The sequence below is a fragment of the Gorilla gorilla genome, chromosome 11, assembly GCF_029281585.2.
Source record: "Gorilla gorilla gorilla isolate KB3781 chromosome 11, NHGRI_mGorGor1-v2.1_pri, whole genome shotgun sequence".
Classification (NCBI taxonomy): domain Eukaryota; kingdom Metazoa; phylum Chordata; class Mammalia; order Primates; family Hominidae; genus Gorilla; species Gorilla gorilla.
Genome location: NC_073235.2, coordinates 139,145,930 through 139,169,294, shown reverse-complemented (window position 1 = coordinate 139,169,294; position 23,365 = coordinate 139,145,930). Strand labels below are relative to the sequence as shown.

The window sequence follows — 23,365 nt, the reverse complement described above, 5'->3', positions numbered from 1 at the left end:
GGTATATAATAATCAAACTCTCAAAAGTCAAGGACAGCAATGGGATTCTAAAAGCAACAAGAGAAAAGAAGCAAATAACATATAATGGAGCTCCAGTTTGGTAACAGATTTCTCAAAGGAAACCATACAGGCCAGGAGGGAGTAGAAAAACATATTTAAAGTTCTGAAAGGAAAAAAAAAAAAAAACCTGTCAACCAAGAATACTGCACGCAACAAAGCTGAACTTCAAACATGAAGAAGAGATAAAGTGTTTCCCAGACAAACAAAATTTGAGGGAATTCATCACTGCCAGACTCATCTAACAAGAAATGCTAAAGGGAGTTCTTCAGTCTGAAAGAAAAAGACACTAACATGCAGAAAGAAAACATTTAAAGATCTAAAAGCCACTGATAAAAGTAAGCATACAGACAAAGCCAAATTACTCTAATACTGTAATTGTGGTGTGTAATCCACTCATATCTCTAGTAAGACTAAAAGACTATCAAAATTAACAGTAACTACAGCAGCTTGTTAAGAGACAAGTAATATAAAAAGATGTAAATTGAGACAACAAAAAGTCAAAATATGGGGAGATAAAGTGTAGTTGTTTTAGTTTTTCCTTTGTTTCTATGCCTTTCTTTGTGATCAAAGGTAAGTCCTCATCTTTTTAAAATAACTTATATGACTTGTTGTAAGCCTCATGATAACCATAAAGCAACAACCTATGATAGATACACTAAAAATAAAAAAGCAATTAATTAAAATATATTGCCAGAGAAAATCACCTAAACACAAAGGAAGAGTGTAAGAAAGGAAGAGAGAAATTACAAACAACCAGAAAAAAAAAATGTAAATGGCAGTAGTACATTCTTACCTATCAAAAATAATATTTAATGTAAATGGACTAAATTCTCCAATTAAGTGATAGAGAGTGGCTGAATGGATTTTAAAAATTAAAAGATCCAACCATATGCTGCCTACAGGAAGCCAGTTTCACCTATAAAGACACACACGGACTTAAAGAAAGGAATGGAATAAGATATTCCATGCAAATGGAAAAAAAGGACAGGAATATGTATACTTCTATTAGATAAAATAGACTACAAACTGGCTGGCGCAGTGGCTCACGCCTGTAATCCCAGCACTTTGGGAGGCCAAGGTGCGTGGATCATTTGAGGTCAGGAGTTCAAGACCAGCTTGGCCAACATGTTGAAACCCCGCCTCTACTAAAAATACAAAAATTAGCCAGATGCAGTGGCAGATGCCTGTAGTCCCAGCTACTCAAGAGGCTGAGGCAGGACACTCGCTTGAACCTGGGCGGTGGTGGCTATAGTGAGCCGAGATCACACCACTGCACTCCAGCCTGGGTGACAGAGCAAGACTCCATCTCAAAAAAAAAAAAAAAAAAGAAAAGAAAAACAGAAAAAAAAAAGACTACAAACCAAGGATTGTAAAAAAAAAGAACCCAAAAAGGCTACTATATAATGATAAAGGGGTCAATTCAGCAAGATAATATAATAATTATAAATATATATGTAACCAACATCAGAGCACCCAAATATAAAGCAGACATTAAATCAACCTAAAGGGAGAGATATACTGCAATACAATAATAGTAGGTAGCTTCAACACCCCATTCTCAGTAGCAGACAGATCATCCAGACAGAAAATCAACAAAGAAACATGAGAATTAAGCTACACACTAGACCAAATGGACCTAACTGACATTTACAGAACATTTTACCCAACTGCTGCAGAATACACATTTTGCTCATCAGCACATGGAATAGTCTCCAGAATAGACTACGTGTTAGGCCACAAAACAAATTTTAAAAATTTGAAATCATATCAAGTATGTTTTCTGATGACAATGGAATAAAACTAGAAATCAATAACAAGAGAAAACTTGGAAATTATACAAACATGGAAATTAAACAACATGCTCCTGAATGACCGAGTCAATGAAGAAATTAAGAAGAAAATTTTAAAGGTTCCTGAAACAAATGAAAATTGAAACCAACATATGAAAATCTATGGGCTATAACAAAAGCAGCACTAAGGGAAATGTTTATAGCAAATAAAGGCCTACATCAGAAAAACAGAAAGAGCTCAAACAACCTAATAGTGCATCTCAAGGTACTAGAAAAGCAAGGAGAAATCAAACTCAAAATTAGTGAAAGGAAAGAAATAAAGATCAGAGCAGAAATAAATGAAATTGAGACTAACACACACACAAACACACACACACACACACAAATCAACAAAACGAAAAGTTGAGTTTTTGAAAAGATAACAAAATTAACAGACTTTTAGCTAGACTAACTAGGAGGAAAAAAGAGAGAAGACCAAAATAAAAGAAATCAGACATTTAAGAGGAGACTTAACAACGATACCACATAAATATGTAGGATCATTAGAAACTATGACAAAAAAAAACTGTACACCAACAATTTGGAAAGCCTTTAAGAAACAGATAAATTTCTGGACATGTACAACCTACCAAAATTGAACCATGAAGAAACAGAAAACCTGAACAGACCAATGATGACTAATGAGATTCAATCAATAATAAAAAGCCTCCCATCAAAGAAAAGCCCAGGACCTGATGGATTCCCTACCAAATTCCATCAAACATTTAAAGAACTAATACCAATACTACTCAAACTATTAAAAAAAATTAAGGAGAAGAAAAGACCAGGTGACACTTGAACCACACAGGTTTGAACTGCATGGGCCCACTTATAAGCAGATTTTTCTTCTGCCTCTGCCACCCTTAAGACAGCAAGACCAACCTCTCCTCTTTCTCCTTCTCCTTAGCCTACTCAATTTGAAGACAGTGAAGATGAAAACTTTTATGATGATACACTTCTACTTAGTGAGCAGTAAATAATCTTCTCTTCCTTATGATTTTAATAACATTTTCTTTTCTCTCGCTTACTTCATTGTAAGAATACAGTATGTAATACATGTAATATATAAAATATGTGTTAATGGACTGTTTATGTTATCAGTAAGGCATCTGATCAACCAATTATTAGTAGTTAACTTTTGGGGAGTCAAATGCTATTTGTAGATTTTTTTTACTGTGTGTGGCACCAGCACTCCTAACCCCCATGTTGTTCAAGGGTCAACTGTACTTTCAAACTCATTCTATAAGGTCTGGTACCAAAGCCAGACATAGACACAACAAAAAAAGAAAACTACCGGCCAACATCCCCAATGAACATAGATGGAGAAATCCTCAACAAAACACTAAAAAACCAAATTCAACAATGCTTTAAAAAGATCATTCACAACAAGGAGAACACATGGACACAGGGAGGGAAACAACACACACTGGGGCCTGTTGGAGGTGGAGGGCGGGTGGAGGGAGAGCATCAAGAGAAATAGCTAATGCATGTGGGGCTTCATACCTAGGTGATGGGTTGATAGGTGCAGCAAACCACCATGGCACACATTTACCCATGTAACAAACCTGCACATCCTCCACATATACCCTGGAAATTACAATTAAAAAAAAAATACAATCAGGAAAAAAAAAGAAAGATCATTCACCATGACCTAGTGGGATTCTTCCCGGGATGCAAGAATGGTTCAACATACACAAATCAATAAACATGAAACATCACATTAACAAAACCAAGAACAAAAACCATGTGATCATTTCAATAGATGCCAAAAAAGCATTCAGTAAAATTCATCTTCCCTTTATGATAGCAATTCTAAACAAACTGGACACCGAAAGAACATACCTCCAAACAGTAAAGGCGATATATGACAAGCCCACAGCTAACATCATACTGAATGGGGAAAACTTGGAGGCCTTTCCTCTAAGCTCTGGAGCAGGACAAGGATGCCCACTCTCACAACTTTTATTCAACATAATACTGGAAGTCCTAGCCAGAGTAATTTGGCAAAAGAGAGAAATCAAAGACATCAGAATTGGAAAGGAAGAAGTAAAATTAGCCTTTTTTGCAGATGATGTGATCTTATAGCTAGGAAAACCTAAAGACTCCATAAAAAAACTGTGAGAATTTATAAATGAATTCAGTAAAGTTACAGGTCACAAACCAGCATGCAAAAATCAGTAGCATTTCTATAGCCAACAGTGAAAAATCTAAAAAAATTCAAAAAAGTAATCCCATTTACAGTAGCTACAAAAAATATGAAACACCTAGGAATAATTTAAACCAAAGAAGTGAAAGATTTCTACAAGGAAAAGTATAAAACACTGATGAAAAAATTGGAGAGGACACAAAAAATGAAATGATATTCCATGCTCATGGATTGGAAGAATTAATATTGTTAAAATATGAATACTACCCAAGAAATTTACAGATTTAGTGCAATCTCTATCAAAATGATATTCTTCACAAAAATAGAAAAAAAAATTCTAAAATTCCTATAGAACCACAAGAGACACTGAATAGCCCAAACAATCCTGAGCAAAAAGAACAAAGCTGGAGGTATTACATACACCACCTGACTTCAAAATATACTACAAAACAGCAGTAACCAAAACAGCATGATACTGGCCTGAAAACAGGCACACAGACCAATGGAACAGAATTGAAAACCCTGAAATAAATCCATGCATTTACAGCCAATTTATTTTCGACTAAGGCTCCAAGAACCTACATTGGAGAAAGGACAGTCTCTTCAATAAATGATGCTAGAACAACTGGATAACCATATGCAGAAGATTAAAGCTAGACCCCTATATCTCACCATATACAAAATCAAATCAAAATACATTATTATCAACAAGACAAAAAATAATGGATTCCGGCAAGAATGTGGAGAAAAAGGAACACTTGTGCACTGTTGGTGGGAATGCAAATTAGCCACTATGGAAAGCAGTATGGAAGTTCCTCAGAAGACTAAAAATAGAACTATTAGGCTGATAGAACCATTAACAGTAATGGCAAAAACCACAATTACTTTTGCACCAACCTAATACCATATGATCCAGCAATGTCACTACTGAGTGCATATGAAAAAGAAAGGAGACCAGTACATAGAAGAGATATCTGCACTTGCATGCCTGTTGCAGCACTATTCACAATAACCAAGATATGGAATCACCCTAAGTGCCTATTAACAGATAAGTGAATAAAGAAAAGTGTGGTATGTATATACACAATGGAATATTATTCGGCCATAAAAAGTAATGAAATCCTGTCATTTGCAGACATGAATGGAAGGTCATAATGGAGGTCATTATGTTAAGTGAAATAAGCCAGCACAGAAAAACAAAAATCACATATTCTCACTTGTACGTGGGAGCTAAAAAAGTGGATCTCCTGAAGATGCAGAATAGATTGGTGGTTACCAGAGGACTGGAAAGGCAGGCGGGTGAGGGGAAATGAAGAGAGATTGATTAATGGGTAGAAAAATACAGTTCTATAGAAGGAATAAGATCTAGTGTTTAATAGTTCAATAAAGTGAGTATAGTTAACAATAATCAATTGTATATTTCTAAATAGCTAAAAGAGTAGGATTTGAATGTTCCCAGCATGAAGAAAAGATAAATATTTGAGATGATGGATAGTCCAATTACCCTAATTTGATCATTACACATTACATAAATATATCCAAATATCACGTATACCCTGAAAATATGAATATCTATTATGCATTCATTTTTAAAATAAATAGTACTACGTTTTACAAAACAAAAAAAGTAATATTAAGTGGCAGTAGAGTTTCATAAATTTTTCCCCTAAGATCTCCAGATTGTTTGGTGTATATGGATACGTAGGTACATGATGATATGTCAGTATTTCTCTGTTCAACACCCGTAAGAGACACATGGATATAGAATGTAATGATAAAAACAATTGTTATGTCCAGTTTTCTACTTTAAAAATTAAATTAGAAGTCAAAAGATTTAATCTAGTACAATCTAAGTTTAACATGAAATTTTACTTTAGAATCAGTTGGGATTCAACAACTTCTATTTAATTAGAGTTCCACTTTATTTAATTCAGTCTACATTTACTGAACACCTATGCTGTGCCACACAGCAGAAACTTAGGCAATGGCTAAACACAGTTTGTTCATGCTAAAGTCTTCCTAGCTTACACTGATACCATACAAAGATAGAACTACATGTTTTTAACTTTATTTTAGTGTTACTTTGTAGTTTACATGTACTCAGCTCAAATGAATGACGTTTGTATTAATTTTTTCAGCAATACACAGTTTGAATGGTATAAAGAGAATAACGTCTGTCTTGTATTCAATGTGACTTTCTTCAGTTTGCTTTTTTTTTTGAGTATGTCTTCACTTGGCATTACATGTTCTATTGAAATTGTACACCATTGAGAGATATATGGATTCAGTTTTTAAAAGAATGTTGTCTTCTGTTCACTGGCTGGAAACCATTTTTAAAAATCCAAAATCTATCACCCTAAATCAAAGAAATGTTTGCAGTTGAATATATTTTCCACTATATCACTGGTTAAGATATTACCTACTCATTTTAAAATTTATTTTTTATGATTTCATTTTGTTGCACTATACCAGTGTAGAAATCATTAACTTATCTGATCAAAACCGTATTTGTATCTTTAGGAGATGCTTGGCATATTTCTAGGAGTGACTATTTAGTAACTGAAACCAGAATTAGAGCAAGAGACATCATCATGCCTTCAGTTCCTGACCAAATGTTTCTTTTACCATTGTCATATAAATTTTTTTTTGGATATTGTCATTTTAAATATTTATATTATAAAATCTACAAAGAAAAATAAATAGCACTCTAAAAATTTATGTGCAGTTATTTTAATTGGCAGAGCCAATGGAGTGGATCAAGTAGAAGGAAACTTAATGATTGTAATACATTTCATTTTGTGGATCCCTTTGAAATAATTTGTCCTACAGTCATGACCATCATATATTTTATGTTACCCTGAAGCTATCAGTGTTTGCATTATAATAAAGAACACTGGGGAAACACTTATTAAAGAGGAAGACCTGTCACTTTTAAACGCATCTACTGAATCCTAAAAGCATCGTAAAACCCTGTTCATTTTCCCATTGTAACGTGAAGCAAGCTGTATTCTAAATTATTTTTTGGCCAATACATTCAATTTCTTTCTTATTAACAACTAACCTCAAGTACGAGCTTGGGCGCCCAAATGAGCATGGCCCTCTCCCGAGACTCCGTTTGGGAAAGCTCTGTGCATATTGTAATTGTGCTTTTGTTGCCCTCAGAACATGGGGTTCCTCTTTGGGAATTGCTGTCAAAGCCAAAGTGAGCAAAGAATCTAAATGAAATGCTCTTTGATGATCACACTTTCATTTCAGAATGAAATGAAACTATGTAGCCTAGCTTGGTCATGTGCATTATTCATCATATTTGCTGCAGATGATCTTTGATTGTTTTTATTTAAAAAAATATTATTCTCAAAAAATACATCTGCTGTGATTTGTGGGATTTTGTTTGGCTTTGTTTTTGTTTTGTTACACTTTTTAAATGCAAAAGGGCTGTTCCCTACATGTCCTGGGAAGGAAGCAGCACCTTGGAAACGAGTGTGAGTTTCCAGGCACCAGCTTTGAAGGCCTGCTCCCCTGCATTGAGGGAGAACCAGGCATGGGATTGGGGGACAGCTGGGAGTGTGCGCTTCCCAGGCAGACAGAGCTAGGCTCAAAGCCCAGCTCTGCAGTGTGCCAAAGGAAGGATTTTGAGTGACATACTTAACCAGTGAGCCTCAGTTTCTTCTTCTGTAAGGGCAGGAGAGTGCTACCTATTTCACAGAGATGCTGTTAGGAGGCCCTTATGACAGATTGAAGGAAAATGGTCTAGCCTGGAGCTTGGGATAGGATATGCCATTATGGAATGCTGGCTGATATTAATTATCTTCAAAAATTATAGTATGTTGTCACGATATCTGACTGATTTCATACAGTGGAAAACTATCAAGAACTATAACTTTTCATGCAACAAAACACAAACTATTCAAAATAAATAGATTGTTGTGTAAAATACATGTGCAACTGAGTTTAAACTATAAAACGTCCTGGCCTTTGTCATCATATACTGCTGAAGTTATGAACTGAAAATGTAGTCTGTTAAAAATATGATCCTGTAAAGCAAAGGGTTTGGCGTAGCCCATAGGGTTTAAATCTCACCTGCGTCTACCATAGCTAGCTGCAGGGGGGAATTGTGGAGGCAAAAATGGTGCTACCTGTGCACACAGCTTGTGTTGTTGCACCAGCAAAAGGTTTGCAAACACAAGCAGTGCGTCCTATACAACTGTGTCTGCAGGGCCATCAGACACCTGAGTGAGGAGATTAGAATTTCAAGAAGGACGCCTGGAAGCATCTGTGGTTTCAAAAGGCCACTCTAGGAGGCTTTGGGGAAAAAAAGGAAAAGTCACCATTTTCTTTTCTATTACGTGGGATTTTGCAATCTAGTTACTTGGGAACCTCTGGTTTTATTTTTAGTTTTTTCTTTGTATTGGGAATGCAGTTTTATTCTTGTCTCAGGTCTCCAGATCATCAGAGACTAAATGACGAAAATAATTCTCTTCCTTACCCTCCTGTTTGTCCCCTGAGCCCAGGAATCTTTTGTCTACATTCTAGGGCAGGACATCTGTGTTTACTTATCTAATATGAGGGCTCATTGCAAAGTGCTCTAATGCATCAGATTAAAGCCGTTAAGGTCAAGAACCCTGGAGCCAACCTGCCTGGGTTCAGATTCCAACCCGACTGTTTTCTAGCTGTGTGAACTTGGGCTGGCACCTTGACCCCTTTGTGTCACAGTTTCTATACATGCAAAATGGAGGTAGTAATAACTCCTAGCTCATAGATTTGTGTTAAGCATTAAAGAAACTGCTGTCTGTAACGGATTTAAACTAGTGTCTGGCAGTAGTAGCATGCAGTAAGCACTACATAAGTGTTAGCTGTTAATTTTTTAAAGAGCTTATAATCATGCATTTAGATGCTCACATCATTCATAATTCAAAAGTCCTTCTTAAGTTGCCATCTTTTACCTATTTAAGTTAGCGAAGATCAAAAAAGTTAACGTTACAGTGTTGGCAAGGTATAGAAGCACAGACATTGTCATGCACTTCTTGTGAGGGGAGAATAAATAGTCCAACCTCTTTGCAAGGTAGTTCAGCAGTATTACAATTACAAATGCACATTTTTTATAAAAGTATGGTCTATAGTACCCATACTTTTTTTTTTTAAGTCAGAGGAAACCTATCAGCAGAGAGAGACAGCAAAGCACGGAGAGTAAGAACAGAGACTCCAGAAATAGATGCTTCAGGCCAAAGCCCCAGCCACTTCCTGGCTGTGTGACCCTGGACAAGTTCCTTGACTTCTGTGTACCTCGATTTTCTCATATATAAGATGAAGATAATAATGCTACCTAGTAGCATAAGGCTGTGTTGAGAAGTAAGGGAGTTAATACTTTTCAACCACTTAAAATAGTGCCTAGCAAACCATAAATGCCATCAAAGTGTTTAATATATTTTTAAAGAAAGTAGTGCACAAAAGTAACAGATGAAAAGCCCACCACTATTTAATTATAAGCACAACTAGACCTCTTATAACCCAGTTCCTAATAAAGCAATTTTTTTATATACTAAAAATTTTTTTAGAAATTAGGCTTAACAGGCTAGAACATTTTTTATTCTTTAATAGTTTTGTGCTCACTAAAATTGTTGCATCTGAGATAAAGATTTACCATAACTTTACTCTGAGCAGAGGGCAAAAGCAAACCATCAGCTCTAGCTATCTGTACTATCTTTTTTCACTTCTCCTGCTGGGTTCATCTTTATGAGTAGGTATATTGTATAAACACAGATACATAAATATAGATATATTACTCTGAAATGAAATGATGAAACAAAATGGCTGATTTTAATAAACTAAAGAACACCTCCCTCTTCGCATGATCTTGAAATGAACGAACTGAGGAGCGGTGCATTCCGCAGCGTGAGGTCTTCCATGTGCAAAATTAGACCCAGGGCATGTGGCGAGCCCAATGATCTGACCGAACACGCGCCTCTAAGTGCTTCCTAATGAACACTGAGGTGTCCAGGGGGGCCGTGGTGCTCATCAATCTCTGCATTGACGAGGGCGAGAAATTTCACAGGGTGGTCATTTGCTGGGAATAGATGTCTACCCTGCTCCTTCTTCACCTCTGGTAACAACAAAGCGCCACGAAGAGCACACAACGGCAAGACAGCGAGCTGCCCTGGAAAGTTAACAGCATTCAGTCACTTATTTGCAAGTATATTTGCAGCTGATAAATTGAACAGACTTTCATTTGGACAAATGTCCATTTTCTGTTACTAATTTGAAGAAGGATTTTTAAAGACAAAGCCCATCAAACATTAGATAAGCATTTTAAGTTAATGGACCATGTAGTCCTATTTCCCCACAAACTCAGGAGGCATCACATTATGTCCTATTTTTACAGCAACATCAATTATTAATATGTATATTTTTGCTGACAGAGGACCTTGCTATAAATGTAGGTTTCGTTATCCAGTTCTGGGTCATTAACTATGGAAAGCTTGTAAATAGAATGGTTTATTCACATGGGAAGCCTTCATTAAGATGCATTATTCTACAGCTGATGTATTTCAGTATATAGCATACTATCGTGTTCTCTATCTTCCTTTAATATTTGTAATTTAGTTTTAAATGAGTTGCTGTTTATGCAGTGAGTTAACAAATTTGAATTCCACATGACCAAAGTTGCTAAAGAGGAAAAGATGTTTTAACCCAAAGGAAAAGCTGCTCATTAACATAGGACCTAAATATGTTATAACCTTTAAATTCAAAAGCAACCGGAGAAAGGAGCCACAAATGACCCAAATGTATTTTTGTCAGAGAAAGTCTATATCAAGAAACATGCATGAATACACACATACTAACAGCACAGCATGGTGTAATAGGAGAAACGCAGCACTAAAGGAGCCGGGAAGCCTCACTGCTGGATTCTTCATTAACATGGAATGACAGGAAAGTCACTGAGTTCTGAACCTCTGTTTCCTCATCTGTTAAGTGGGATAGTCATGTCCTCATTCTTACCTCAAATAATAGATGTGTGACCAACATGGTGAAACCCTGTCTCTACTAAAAATACAAAAATTAGCTGGGCGTGGTGGCGCACTCCTGTAGTCCCAGCTACTCAGGAGGCTGAGGCAGGAGAATCACTTGAACCCGGGAGGTGGAGGTTGCAGTGAGCTGAGATCACGCCACTGCACTCCAGCCTGGGCAACAGAGTGAGACTCCGTCTTAAAAACTAGATAAATAAATAAAAATAAAATAAAAATAGATGTGGACATGAATAAAGAAACGTGGTACAGGAATATGTAAGATGGGAACCATGCCAAGGGGCTATTAGGAAAATCCAATGACAGCTGAGTGTTTTGTTGCAATCATGGATTGTGGAAGTGTTAGGAAGTTTCTTGGACACTTCGTATAGGGCTGTTGACAAGACATAAATCAAAGTCACCTGCTCATTCATTCATTTTTAGGGATGAAAGGAGAAAAGACTCAGGTAAAATATAGTTTGTCTGTAAACATCTATGAAGGAAATCTTCAAATAGCAACAGGAACAACGTAATTTGGAGAAAAGCAACATCAGATGATATATTATACGTAGATAATTGTGACATTATTAATACAAGACTTCAAAACGATTTTACACTTTCATCAGAGGCAAAAATAAATTTGAGTCATTTATTGCAGAGATCCATTTTAACATCTCTGTGAAAACTAAATTAGCCATTGGAAAGATTAAAGTCTCTATATGAATTTATGCTTCTGTCTTACACACTTAAGATGTAAGCACGAGGAATGAAAAACATTACCTGGACGACATAAGAATTGGATATTTTTAATGATTATATAAAGGAAATTCCTACTGTTCAGTTTTGACACAAAATACATAATATAAAGAAAAGTCATGCTTTTGAGTACCTTTATTGAGGCAATTAATGATCATTTGTTTTTAACATTGTTCTTTAAAATGATTCTGTAATTCTCATTCCATATTTGCTTTTATATTACTTTAAAAAGTAATTTTTAGGGTTTTTTTTCTAGCATCATAAAAGTTGTATGTTCTCAGCCAGGCATGGTCGTTCACCCCTGTGATCCCATCACTTTAAGAGGCAGAGATGGGTGAGTTGCCTGAGTCTAGGAGTTCAAGACCAGCCTAGGCAACATGGCAAGACCCCATCTCTACAAAAAGTACAAAAAATTACCCAGGTGTGGTGGTGTGCACCTGTACTCCCACTACTCGGGAGGCTGAGATGGGAGGACCACTTGGGCCCGGGAGGCAGAGTTTCAGCTGAGATTGTGCCATTGTACTCCAGACTGGGTGACAGAGTGAGACCTTGTCTCCAAAAAAGAAAAGTTGTATTTTCTCATTTTACTAAACTTAGAAAATTGGCTCAAATTCCTTAGGATTTTCTAATGCATATATTTACAAAGTATGATATATGTGGTTTCCTTTTCTCTTTTAACTGATTTTATGGGGTGAGTGGACACTGTATTTTAATGACATCTTCATTGTGAAATCCCTTCCACCTCCAGAGGTTCATAGGTATTTCTTAGAGAGTGTGTGTATATGTGTGTGTACATTTGTGTTACATTTAACTAATTCGTTTAAAATTTATTTTAGTATATGACATGAATTGAATCTTTAAGATAATGGTTTTTTCCAAGTAATTGATTTAAGTTTATAGTTTTGCTAATGTCTTTTCTAAACAGGGTCTTGAATGTTGCTATATTCTTGTTTCACAACTTTCAAAATGGACTTTAATGTTGTTCTCTTACCCTTGGACGTTTCTTTACTCCAGAGCTCCCTAGTATTCCTGGATTTCACCCACTTAGCTATTGGTGCAGCCTGTCCTAATGACCAGAATCACAACAGTGTTCGCCATAGTGACTACAAAAAATAAGAAAGGCACAAGTATAAAATAAGAAACTATTCTGGGAATATAAGAGCATGCCAAAAATTAAAACAATAACCACTGCAAAATTCAAATAATCCAAATGTTACACGTAACTGAAAGTCAAATTGGTTCTGGAAGATAAAGCTAAAGAAATCTCCTATTTGCACTATACCGTAGTGATTTTTTTTCTCCTATTTGCACTGTCACCTAGTGCAAATAGACAAATGGAAAATATAAAAGCTCAGAGTCATGAAAGATCAATCTGGTGGTCTGGCATTTATCTAATGTTTATTGCAGACAAGGAAATGGAGAAAAAGAAATAATAGAAGGAAAACTTGAAGAGTTGAAGGCAATTCTTTATATTGTATAGACCTACCAAAGGAGAATACAATGAATGAAGAAATGCCTACACCTACATACATTTTGATGGACTTTCAAAACTCTAAGAGTAAAGCATTATAAACACTTTCAGGGAGGAAACAGCTTATTTGCAAAGGAACAACAATTAAATTTGCAAAAAAGGAACTGGAAACTCTACATATTAGAAGTAGAATTCCTCAAGGGAACTATCAAAATGCCATTCAAGTGGGAGGGGCCAAATGAAGACATCTTTAGAAATGCAAGTCCTTATAATATTTATGGCTGTACATATTCATTCTGAAAGTTACACTCAAGGACATACTTCAGCAAAATGAAAACTGAATACAAAAAAGAAGAAAAGGGTTATATGGTTTGGATGTTTGTCCCCTCCAAATCTCATGTTCAAATGTGATTCCCAGTGTTGGAGGTGGAGCCTAGTGGGAGGTGATGGATCCTGGGGGCGGATCCCTCATGAATGGCTTAGCACCATCCCCTTGGTGATGAGTGAATTCTCTCAGTTCACACAAGATCTGGTTGTTTATACAAGTCTGGGACCTCCCCTTCTTTATCTCTTGCTCCCTTTCACCACGTGAGGCACTGGCTCCCTGTCACCTTCCATCATGATTGTAAGCTTCCTGAGGCCTCGCCAGAAGCCAAGCAGATGCTGGCACCATGCTTCTCATGCAGCCTGCAGAACTGTGAGCCAAAATAAACTTCTTTTCCTTATAAATTACCCACCCTCCAGTATTCTTTTATGGCAGTGCAAAAATGGACTAATGCAAAGGGTAAACAGAGAAACCAGAACATCTCATAGTTAAATGTAAACATATCTTGCTTTTCAAAATTAATTACAGTCTATGATATTATAAAATGAGAGGTTGTGGGAAGAAAAGTGAACACATGCATAGGTCCTATACTTGTTCAAAGAAGCTCTAGATTATGATAAATTCTAGACAGATAGAAATGTAGATGTTAAGTAACATGTTAAAATTTTAAGATAACCAGTAGAAGATTAAAATAAGATGTATAATTTTTAAACCACTGCATGACAAGAATGAACAAAACTACATAAATCCAACAGAAGGTAGGAAAGGAAGAAAAAAAAAACCAAGAAAGTGTGTTAGATAAAAAACTTGAGAAGATTATCTCCAAATGTTTCTTCTGTACAATGAATAAAATTTTTCTTTTCTATAATTCTCAGATTGAGTTTTTTTAATCCAGATCTATGTTGTTGACAGGAGAGAAACCTCAAACATACTGAAGCTGAAAACTTCAAAACAAAAGAACATAAAGCATTATGTCAGGGACTTTGGATTAAATACACTGAGTAAATGCACTCAGTTAGCTTTGCTTCCTCTGGATGCTTGTATTTCTTATTTGCCTTTGCTAAGACACTATGGAAGATATTAACACATTTGTAGTTTCTGATATTTTTAACAACTCTGTAACTTTTATGACCTCAAACCTTGTTGCTTGTATATATTTTCAGAATCCACCTCCTCTCTTTAATGAAGTCAGTGCTACAGTAATCCAGGCTGAAAAGGTGGACCGCCTGCGGAATGAGGTGCAGATAAAGCACGAAGAGGACTACAGGGAAGCCCTGGTTACCATCAAGAATGACCTAAAGTTGATAGAAGGCGTGGATATCAAGGAGAACCTTCAAGACCAGATCCGGCATTGGTTCATCGAATGCAGGTGAACATGAGCTACATCGTAACATATCCAGTCTATTCTTTAGTGGCTGAGGTTATTGTATGTTTTTAAGCACAGAAGCATATTGATATAGAGTCATGAGGTTTCTCGGCTTCGTTTTAGAAACGTGAAATGCCAAGGCTAAGAATTCAGAAATTAATTTTTTTAAATATGGAAAAATGGCCCACATAGTGCCTATGTGACCACATGGCTTGGAATATAATGGGTGCATGACATAGCCCAAGGATGGCAGGACTTCACAGGCCAGGTCTGTCCAAAAGTCAGGGGACCCAGAAATAACCTTCCCTTCTGGCATCTAGCCAGCCTCTCTACTTGTAAGAAGCTTGAGATTCTCAATCATGGTCCCTCTCAGTCATAATCCTTTGAGGCAGCTGCTGATTCCTGGGACTAGACACCTGGCCACCAGGTCTCCTTGAATGATGGTGTGTTAGGTGGTTCTTGCATTGCTATAAAGAAATATCTGAGGCTGGATAATTTCTAAGGAAAAGAAACTTAATTGGCTCAAGGCTCTACAAGCTTTACAGGAAGCATGATGCTGGTATCTGCTCCTGTTTGCCTCAGGGAGCTTTAACTCAACTCACGGCAGAAGGTGATGCAGGAGAAGGCACGTCAAATGGCAAGAGCAAGAGCCAAAGAGAGAGTGTGGGGTTGGCGGCAGGGGCTGGTGCCACATACTTTTAAACAACCAGAGCTTGCAAGAACTCACTCACTATAGCAAGGACAGCACCAAGCCATGAGGGATCCGCCCCCATGACCCAGACACCTCCCACCAGCCCCCACCTCCAACACTGGGGATCACATTTCAATATGAGATTTAGAGGGGGCATCCAAACTTTATCAGATGGGTAGATAGGTAGTTTTGGAGACAAGGCTCCAGGCGTATTCATATTTAAGGGTGTTCTTTAATGTTCTTAAATGTTAAATGAGTTAAAACTTGTTTACAAAAGATGGTTTGTAAAAGGTATTCATCAGAGAATTTTTCTACACAGCAGAACACTTTGATGGTAACCTAATTAGAAGAGTTTTTTAAATCAATTTTATTTCAAGAAGGGAAGAAAAGAGGGCAGATTGTTATGATCAGTCCGAGGAGCCATGGAAGGCAGGCTTGGCCATCTGTTTTCTTGATGGGGTATTGCATCATATCACTTCAGGTCTCAAGATGCTCTGACGCCAACTGTGGTTAGGACCAGAGAATTTAAATGTTGGCAATAGAAAAATCAGACTTTCTCTCAAAAGATTCTATTAAAAGATATCTGTGGCAGGCAGCCTCTAAGCTGGCCTCCAGTGATCCCTCCCCTGAAGTGTGAGCTATACCTAGTAACACTTCCAAAGACAAGGATACGGCTAGAGTGATGGGATATCACTTTCATCCTGCTCACCTTTCCTGCTCTCTCACTTGCCTTCTCCCTTGCTGGCTCAGAGTCAGTGACCATTGTGTCAGCTGCCCAGTGGAGAGGCCCACAAGGCAGGGAGCTGGAGGAGTCTCCCAGGCAACAGCCAGTGAGAAGCTGAGGGCCCCCTCCAGCAGCCTGAGAACTAAGTGCTGCCCACCAACCACAGGCATAGACTTGGAAGTGGATCCCCTCGACCCAGGTGAGCCATCAGATGAGACCACAGTCTCCGCCAGCACTTTCATGGCAGCCTTGTGAGAGACCTTGAAGCAGAGGCGCCCAGCTGAGCCACATCTGGTTCCCCACCCAGACACCATGACACGATATGTGTTTGTTGTTTCAAGCTGCTAAGGCTCGGAGTGACTTGTTATGCAGCAATAGATATCTAATACATATCAATTACTTTTACAGTGATTTACAAAAACCTAAACTACTATAAACTTCTTGTGTTAACTTTATGTGGGATCCTAATACACTATCTCCTCAATAATACTTCAGTTTTATATCAAAGTTTCTTTACGAATGTTTGCTTCAATGACATGTTTTTGACTGAGAGTTCCATCTTTTCCTACAATACAATTTTAAAAGTGATGACTTTTAAAAATTCAGAATTGATTACATTTGTGAGGTTTTCTTTCCATGTCTTATTTATCAGGTATATTTTATAGCAAAATGGGATATTTTGAATGAAGGGGTATTTAAAATGAGGAATTTGATGTTGTGTAAATTCTGTACTGTTAGTGATGAATGGAGACAGAGGGCTGCTGTTAATTGAGCAGACAGTATTGATGTGCACATACCCCTCTTTCTCCATCCCTTTCCTCCTTGCTTTCTGGGGATGGTTTCATGAGAGCATACATTTGTCAAAACTTATAAAATTCTATCCTTGAAATATGATCAGTTTATTATATATCACTCAGGCCTCCATAAAGCTGTTAGAAATATATCATAGTAATGGTAGTATATCAGCAAAAATGCCAATGCTTTCGTTCTTTAAAATATCATGTTCTGTTACCCGGAATACCAAAACCCAGTTTTCCAGTGCTACCATCGTTCTCAGACTCCCACTCCTGCTCGTGGTATAAGACTTGCATCTTCACCAAAAATGGCTCACAGTAAAAAAGACAATAAATAAATAATTTTAAAAAGCAGTGGGGGAGGGAAGACTTGCATTTGCCAGTTATAGGTGACTCTGTCTCTTCTGATTTAAAGTAGTCTCTTTCAGGTTAACTGTCTCTCGTGGGGAAATTTGAAGTCAATTTAAATGTCTCTCTTTCAAGAATCTTGCCCCATTTTTCTTCTCCTTACTGCATCTGACTGTAAAAGGAAATTACACCAACAGCTGTCGGCTGGGGCAAAGAGTGCCAGGCACACCGTTTCATACCCTGGTGGTTTTTTGTTTGTTTGTTTGTTTGTTTTTGAGGCAGAGTCTCGCTGTGTCACCCAGGCTGGAGTGCAGTGATGTGATCTCGGCTCACTGCAACCTCCGCCGCCCAAGTTTAAGCGATTCTTCTGCCTCAGCCTCCTGAGTAGCTGGGATTACAGGTGCACACCACTATACCAGCCTAATTTTATATTTTTAGTAGAGACAGGGTTTCACCGTGTTGGCCAGACTGGTCTCAAACTGTGAGGCCAGACTGACCTCAAGTGATCCACCCGCCTCAGCCTCCCAAAGTGCTGGGATTACAGGCATGAGCCACTGCACCTGGCGCCTGGTGGGTTTCTACAGCCATGTGGTATGGCTGCACTCGTACGGCCCACCTGGTCTGTTGGGGACTTCCTTTGCAGCCCATGGTTTCTGCCACGTGTCCCCAGGCACTGGCCACCCACAATCCAAGCCTCTTGGGTCTGAGCCGGCTCTGCTGGCTGCTGGTTCTCCCCCATGAGCATAGGTGGTACCAGGCCCAGGTCTCAGGGGCCTATCCAGCAGGTCCCCTCCATTTTGCTACCATCAGCCCCACACCATGCTGCCCAGGTGGGAAGAAGAGCACCGCCTCGAAGTTCTCAGCCACCCCAGGGCTTCTGCTAGGGTCTCAACATTCACCCCGCTCTTTGACCGAGGCCCTTACAGGCTGGGGCCCAAGGGCTCAGGGTCCCCACCCTCACTCCTCTCTTTCCTTCCCTCACCGTGCTGCCCCACTACTTTGTTGTTCAAGTTGATAGTGCTTTGTTATGAAAGCCCCCTGACTGTTCCCTCCCAGGTTCCTTCTGTCTCCTCCTTGAGCTCTGAGAGCCCCTCCACTTTGCTCCTCCAGGCAGTTTGGCACAATGATTAGGAATGCAAACTGGAGCCATTGCTTCCCGCAAAATAGCTGTGTAAGCTTGGGCAAGTCATTTAGCTTCTCTGCGCGTCAGTTTCCTCATCTGTGATATAAGAACAAGAATTGTCCCTGTTTCATGGAGTTGTGAACGGATGAAGGGTGCTGAGACCTCTAAGTGTGGGCCACTGTCATTTCTCCAGGCTGTAACCACTGCTCACTCAGATGCCCCCTCTCTCATGTAAACTGCAAGTCCCATTAAGACTGTGCCTGGTACTAGGATGAAACTGGTATATAAATTTCATGAATAAGCAGTAAATGGTGCAAGCCAATGGTATTACAGTTTTTCATTCTTATTCAATTACATAATTGGGTCTGGAGAAAATATACTTGGGATGATTTTGTGCAGTTGCAATCATGGAAATGCAGGTAGAAAGGCATTGTTTCAAAAGAATTAAATCTTCTGATTAAATCACTTTGGTTTACACCTAAAACTTTCCTTTCCATAATTAACAAGGATTATATGCTGTGCTAAATGTTCATGAATTTCCCTTATCCGGAACTTTCCCCATTTTCTCATGTGTCAGAGAATAGGTATTCAAAAATATATTTTCTGTAAATGAAATGATTCTTTAGTTTCATATAGACAGGGTAAAATCTAATTTATTATTAAGTGGCAAAACCAAGTTGAAAGCACTATGTACAACTGTAACCCCAAATATGCTAAAATATATGTATTGTATATATTCACAAACACATTTAACTTATTAAATCTATGTTTGCAGTCCAGGCACGGTGGCTCACACCTGTAATCCCTATACTTTGAGAGGTTGAGGCAGGCAGATCACCTGAGGTCAGGAGTTCGAGACCAGCCTGGGCCAACATGGTGAAACCCCGTCTCTACTAAAAATACAAAAATTAGCTTGGCATGGTGGCGGATGCCTGTAATCCCAGCTACTCGGGAGGTTGAGGCGAGAGGATTGCTTGAACCTGGGAGGTGGGGGTTACAGTGAGCCGAGAATTCACCACTGTATTCCCTCCTGGAAGACAGAGTGAGACTCTGTCTCAAAAAATAAATAAATAAAATAAATATGTATTTGCAGATGGATGGAAATTTCAGGAAGGATACACTAGAAACTGTCAGCATGGCTACTTCTAGCCGCTAGAGTGGTGGGGTTACTTTTTGTTTCATATTTTTCTGTACTGTTAAAAGTAGAGAAAATAAGTGTTATTTTTATAATAGAAACCCTCATTAAAAAATATGAGGACAAAGAAAGGCCATCTATTTGGGTTGATTTTACATTTTTAAGACACCCTGATTTTAGAAACATCAATGAGTATAATACCTTGGGCACCCGTGGCAACCATCTTTTGACAAAAGGGCAAGGAGACGGGGCTGGCCGTGGATGTGAGTTGCTTCCCCACCTGAGGTCCTGGCAGGGTCATGGGAGACAGGAGCAGCTCTGGATATCATCCTGGGAGCACGTTCTCAGTTGTCCCAGGGTTTATGGACGCCCTTTGAAGATCCAGCCCTCACTGGCCTGTCCCTTGAGAACACTTTATCTGGTGTCCTTGACCTGACAGTTTGGAGTCCAGTTAGAGTCATCCTCGTGGGTGTGCTGTGCAGACTTCACAAAGATGTAAAAATGCCTCTTTTTGAAGTAATGGAAGGTCAAGGGTGAATTTATTTTCCTTAATTGGATTACACTTATCTGATTGACTTTGATAAAATCCGTTTCCTTGCTTTTTTAAATCAAAGGCAAATAAAAAGCAAATATTGTTTTTTGAAACATGAAACACGGTCAGTCCTCAGGATAAATTCCAATAGGACACACAATGATGGCTCAACAAATTCTTAAAAGTTGCACTTAATATGCATTCCCACGATTTGGAATCCTTATGCTTATCTCATTGAGTCAGCACTTATAGTTGTCATAAGGGGTTGTTTTTTAAGTCAATTCTTACGTTATTGTATATGAAGTTTTTTTCCCAATGTTAAAAGTAATGTTCCTTGTAGAACATTTGCAAGATAGAGCTTAAAGAGGAAAATTAAAATCATCTGTGAGGATATAGAGATAGCTACCATGAAATTTTTTGATAAATTTCCTTCCAGTCCTTTTCTCTCATATATATATATATACACATATATATATTTTAATTACAGTTTTAGGAATTCTTTCTCCAATTTGTAAAAATTTAACATTGAGATTTCGCTTGTCCTTAAAATATTCATCCAAGGAAAACTATCTTTGTTTTGATGGCCTCACTTTCGATTGCATGGATGCACTAGTTAATTAATTGATTATGATCTTTTTAAATATTTTACCAAATTGATAAAAGAAAAATGGTTTCTCAGTCATCTTTTAATTTGTATGTGTTGTATTAATAGGGAGGTTAAATAATCTTTTGGTTTCTTCGTTGCAAGCATTGTAAAATGCCCAGTCATTTATCTGCTTCCCTTTTGGGTGTTTTTTTCTTTTCTTTAAGTGATCTCTAAAGTGTAGTTATATATGTATTACAGATGCTAAAGCTTTTTGAATTATTGCAATAGTGACTTCTCAGTTTATCATTTGCCTTTTTTTGTTTTTTGAGCCTCAGTCTTGCTCTGTCGCCCAGGCTGGAGTGCGACGGTGCGATCTCGGCTGACTACAACCTCCAACTCCTGGGTTCAAGAAATTCTCTTGCTTCAGCTTCCTGAGTAGCCAGGATTACAGGCACCCGCCACCATGCCCAGCTAATTTTTGTATTTTTAGTAGAGACAGGGTTTCACCATGTTGGCCAGGCTGGTCTCAAACTCCTGACCTCAGGTAATCCATCTGCCTCGGCCTCCCAAAGTGCTGGGATTACAGGCGTAAGCCACCATGCCTGGCCTTTTTTTTTTAACTGACTTATAGGAAAGCCAGAAAGAGAGAGAAAGAAAGCAACAGTAAGAAAAATGATACTGTCCCCAGCAGCCCATTGCCCATTTTCTGCCAGCGAATGCCCCCTTGCTGGCTGGGAGCACCTGGGCATCACTTCTCTGATGCTGTGGGGTCAAATGAGGTGATGCCAATAAAATACTTGGGCCCCACAAATTACTTATTGGGGTTATGCATTTTATATGTACATTTTCTGTTTTGAATGAGGTTTTCTTCAAATATTTTCCTTATTATTGGTTGCATACTTGTATATAGTTTGTGCATCCCTAAGTGAATTCTCACATTAGTTCTTGTAGTTTTTTAGTTAATTCACTTGGATTTTACTTCCTGCCCCCACTCTGGTGTGTTTTCTCTTGCTTCACACTTAAGCTCTACAGGCCTAGAATTTTCTAGATTGTGTGATAGTTGTGTTTATTTTTCTTTGTACTGGATGAACGATTTGAAATAGCGATTTTTGTCAAATATTGCAATTTAAGGAACATGATTTGGGTTTAGAGGTGCTTTAGTTGTTCATCAAGCAAACACTGATGCCCTCTACTTAAACCTTCGGCCCTACCTCCTACTCCCAGAGTCACAACTCAAGTGTGGGCTCCTTCCCTGTACCCTGCCCCTGGCCTCCTTTGTAATTAGAACCATTTTGGTGGTTGGACACGTTAGATGTGTATTCAACAATAATAATAATAATAATAGAGACTCACAATTACTGAGCACTCATTCTATAATTCTATACCAGGAATTTGAAGTGCTTTATACATTAACTAATTTAACTCTATTATTGGTTTGCTATTGAATTGTAACAAATGACCACAAACTTGGTGGCTTAAAACAATAGAAATTTATTTTCTCCCAGTTCACAGGTCAGGAGACTGACATCAAGGTGCTGGCAGGGCTGTACTCCCTCCAGAAGCTTCCTTCCTTGCCTCTGCCAGCTTCTGGGAGCTTCCAGCATTCCTTGGCTTGTGGCCACATCGCTCTGTTCTCTGCTTCTGTGGTCACATCACCTTGTCCTCTTCTATGTGCGTCTAATCTCCTTCTACCTCTCTCTTATAGGACACTTAGGACTGCATTTAGGACATACTTGGCTAATCCACAATCATCTCCCCCTCTCATGGGTCTTAATCACGCCTACAAAACCCCTTTTTCCGTATATGATACCATTTACAGACCCTGGGGATTAGCACTCAGTATCTTTAGGGATCATTATTCAGTGTCTACTACAACTCTCAACAGCTCTATGAGATGAGCGCCATAATCGCTTTCATTCATGAATAGCGTTCATAATGAAGGAAGAAATTATAGACGTTTGTATTTGTCCAGACCAGGGCTGTGCAATAGGACTTTGCAGTGATGGAAACGTGTTTGATGTGCACTGTCTGGTGTGGTAGCCTCTGGCCACATGTGGCTACTGAACACTTGAAAGGTGGCTGGGGTGACTGAGGATCTGAATTTTTAATTTCATTTCATCTTATTTCATTTTAGTTTAAGCTTAGATGGCCCCTTGTTGCTAGTGGCTCCCATATTGGACAAAGCAGTCATGGGTACACTTGTTGTCAGAAAACATCTTGCTCTGATTGGTATTTCTCACGGCTTGAACTGCCGTCTAGGTCTCAGGATGTATCAATAAGCTTCATGTTAAAGTATCGTAAAGGGGTCTTGGCTGTAACTTCATCCAGCCCCTTGGTGTGATAACAGAGAAGCCTGAAGCCCAGGTGGGCTGCGTGGCCCACAGCCAGCCTTGGGACTGCGGGCTCCTGCCACTGAAGATGCAGCAGCCTCTCCTCATCTCCCCACGGGCTTTGGAGCCACCTGAGTGGCTGTCATCT

The 23,365-nt window shown here is 38.5% G+C and overlaps 1 protein-coding gene across 4 annotated transcripts in view; it reads left to right on the top strand.

The window, feature by feature from the left end:
* The window catches only part of IQCA1 (IQ motif containing with AAA domain 1), a 180,046-nt gene that overhangs the window by 27,246 nt on the left and 129,435 nt on the right, over positions 1-23,365 (top strand). For all 4 annotated transcript variants that reach the window (XR_010129730.1, XR_010129729.1, XM_055380635.1 and 1 more), the window contains exon 6: positions 14,752-14,957. Coding sequence is in view for 2 of the 4 variants with exons in the window: in XM_055380635.1 (XP_055236610.1) it covers positions 14,752-14,957 (206 nt within the window). In the remaining 2 variants the exon portion in view is untranslated. The remainder of the gene's footprint in view (positions 1-14,751; positions 14,958-23,365) is intronic.